We start from the raw sequence: 2,865 nt of genomic DNA, 5'->3' as shown, positions 1-2,865 counted from the left end.
ACTTGTCTCAAGAATAGCTTGCATATAATATATTTTTCTGTATATGATTGTGTATAATATATAGAAGATGCATCTTTGCTCTCATGGGTTTATATCTAACATCATACATGGACTATGAATAAATAAAATTAAATTTCTTGTCCCTGTTTCTTGCTTTATTTTTCTATGGCATGGTTAGTAAACTAACATCTTAAATATTTCCCTTCTTTGTTTTGTGTCTGGAATAATCTCCATTGCCCCCTTGGATATAAGCTCCACAGTGCAGGGATATTTGTTTTGTACACTGCTTCATTTATTTCACATTCAAGTAAAGTTGGGATAAACAATTAAACACAAAAATAATATCAGGTAATAATAATATCAGGTAATAATAGAAAGAAAACTGAAGTCTAAGAACACCATGTCTTTCCAATGTGAGGGAGGGTAATTGGAAAGAGTCCCCTGATGAGATGACGTTAGTGTGGCGGGATGGATGAAGTGGTAGAGATTCAGGCATGCAGAGCGTCTGAGAGCCTTGGATCTAAACTTGTCAATGCTGGGCACCATCTTTCTTTCCTTCCCAGACTTTGTGCAAAATAGAGTTAAATAGAAATGAATCTACCTAGAAATTTATCCCAGGCTCAAACAGTTTCCATTTGGAGCACTAATGGGAATAGGGAAATTTTTAAATCTGGAGAAACCAGGTAATGCTCTTAGACCCCCTTGCCTTTCTTCTGCTGACCCCAAGGTGGGTCTCTGTAGTACCAATCAGGATGAAGCATAGGGTAAATTTCAGTCCTTTGAACATCTTCTTAAATGCTACTGTGTCATCTGACGCAATGAGCCTAAGAGAAAAGAACAACCCCCAGATCCAAGGGGCTGACACAGCATCAAAACTGGCTTCTTTTAAGCCTTCACCTTTGTTCCCTATGAGAAAGCACAGCTAGTTGGGGGGAAAAAGCCAAGGGAGGTTTTGTTCGCAGCATAGAGATGATGGTATCTTCATCCATTCCAGGCGGTGAACTTGTAGTTGGATGTGAGGTGACAATGTTTAGGTTTGACTTTGTACAGAGCTTCCTAGTAGGGGCCCCTCACCTGGTCACCAGAGTGGAAATAGTTCCTCATCCTAATCTGTGCTCCTTCTCTCTTAAGAGAAGGACCATGTGGAGCAGCATTTCTTTTCTTTTGATCTCTAGGTTTCCCAAGGAGCAGAAACAAGGACTGAATGATGAGTAATCACTCAAGTGTCACTGAATTCTACCTTTTAGGGTTCTCAGGGTCCCAAGAACTACACCATGTTCTTTTTGCTGTATTCTTTCTCTTCTACTCAGTGACAATAATCGGCAACATGGTCATCATTGTGATTGTCTGTGTCGATAAACGTCTGCAGTCCCCCATGTATTTCTTCCTGGGTCATCTCTCTGCCTTGGAGATCATGATCACGTCCCTTATCGTCCCTGCGATGCTCTGGGGGTTGCTGCTCCATGAGATGCAGACAGTATCTCTGACTGCATGTGTCTCCCAGCTCTTTCTGTACCTTGCTCTGGGGACCACAGAGTTTGCATTGGTGGGAGCAATGGCTGTGGACCGTTACGTGGCTGTCTGTAACCCTTTGAGGTACAATACCATTATGAACAGCCACACCTGCATCTCGGTGGTGACTGGGTCATGGGTGTTTGGGTTCCTTTCTGAAATCTGGCCAGTCTATGCCACATTTCAGTTTACCTTCTGCAAATCAAACGTCTTAGACCATTTTTTCTGTGACCGAGGTCAGTTGCTCAAGCTGTCCTGTGATGACACTCTTTTCACAGAGTTTGTCCTGTTTTTAATGGCTGTTTTCATTATCATTGGTTCTCTGGCCCCAACAATTGTCTCCTACACCTACATCATCTCCACCATCCTCAAGATCCCCACTGCCTCCGGCCGCAGGAAAGCCTTCTCTACATGTGCCTCCCACTTCACCTTTGTTGTCATCGGCTATGGCAGCTGCTTGTTCCTCTACATGAAACCCAAGCAAACGCAGGCCGCTGAGTACAATAAGATAGTCTCCCTGTTGATTTCTGTGTTAACTCCTTTGCTGAACCCTTTCATCTTCACTCTCCGCAATGACAAAGTCAAAGAGGCCCTTCGAGATGGAGTGAAACGCGGCTGTCAACTCCTCAAGGGTTAGTTCTTCTCTCAGTTTCTTTTTTCAGTGGAACAGTCTGCATTATGAATTATTTGGGAACCTAGAAAACACTAAGTTTTCTTCTCTTTTACCATCATCACCATCACAAAAATCAAATAAGATGTGCAACTTCTGATCAGGCCATGTAAAGACAGGTAAAAATAAAACCCATTCTCTGCTCACTTGAGTCTCATTGCCTTAGTTTAAACTGCTTTTTTGCATCCACTGTTGTACTCAAAGAATCATATTCTTGCGATGTGGGAGGAACCAGAGAAATGACATACATCCATGTTTCTATGTACTCTGTTGGTCAAATTATTTCCTGGGGGAGAAATAACTGTGAACCACAGCACAGAAAAGGTGCTGTGGTGAGATATATGGCATAATCAAGGGCCAAAGGCAGAGATATTCTCCTTGTTTCTTTATCAGCTATTACTAGTTCTTTTCCTACATTTTTGTGAAATTTCTTGACAAGATATCCATATGGTTTAAAGTATCCTATGGTTCTCTTTTTTTCTGGTAGTTTTTCATGTTATCCTGACCTGATTGCTATTGGGAAGTATGTATGATGCATGCCTCAAAAGAATACATATGAGGTATGTATGCCTTAAAAGTATCTAGAGTGGTGACATGTGGATTGGAGTCCTTCTCTGGCAAATCTTGGTGACCTAAAGAAGACGGAAATACCTGGGGATTGGAAGCAGGCAAAAGTTCTGTCT

The 2,865-nt window shown here is 41.9% G+C and overlaps 1 protein-coding gene across 1 annotated transcript; it reads left to right on the top strand.

Moving 5' to 3' along the window:
• Nucleotides 1-1,204: 1,204 nt before the first annotated feature.
• On the top strand, nt 1,205-2,149 carry LOC104999504 (olfactory receptor 9A4-like). Its single transcript, XM_010855040.1, has one exon. It carries the CDS (start codon nt 1,205-1,207, stop codon nt 2,147-2,149), a length of 945 nt encoding a protein of 314 aa, XP_010853342.1.
• The last annotated feature ends 716 nt before the right edge of the window (nt 2,150-2,865 follow it).

This window comes from Bison bison, unplaced genomic scaffold, assembly GCF_000754665.1.
Source record: "Bison bison bison isolate TAMUID 2011002044 unplaced genomic scaffold, Bison_UMD1.0 scf7180017864352, whole genome shotgun sequence".
In the NCBI taxonomy this organism is placed as follows: domain Eukaryota; kingdom Metazoa; phylum Chordata; class Mammalia; order Artiodactyla; family Bovidae; genus Bison; species Bison bison.
This window is presented reverse-complemented; position numbering and strand designations above follow the sequence as displayed.

Excerpts from the sequence above, each read along its gene's own strand:
- LOC104999504 (XM_010855040.1), top strand. The coding sequence starts at position 1,205 with ATGATGAGTAATCACTCAAGTGTCACTGAATTCTACCTTTTAGGGTTC.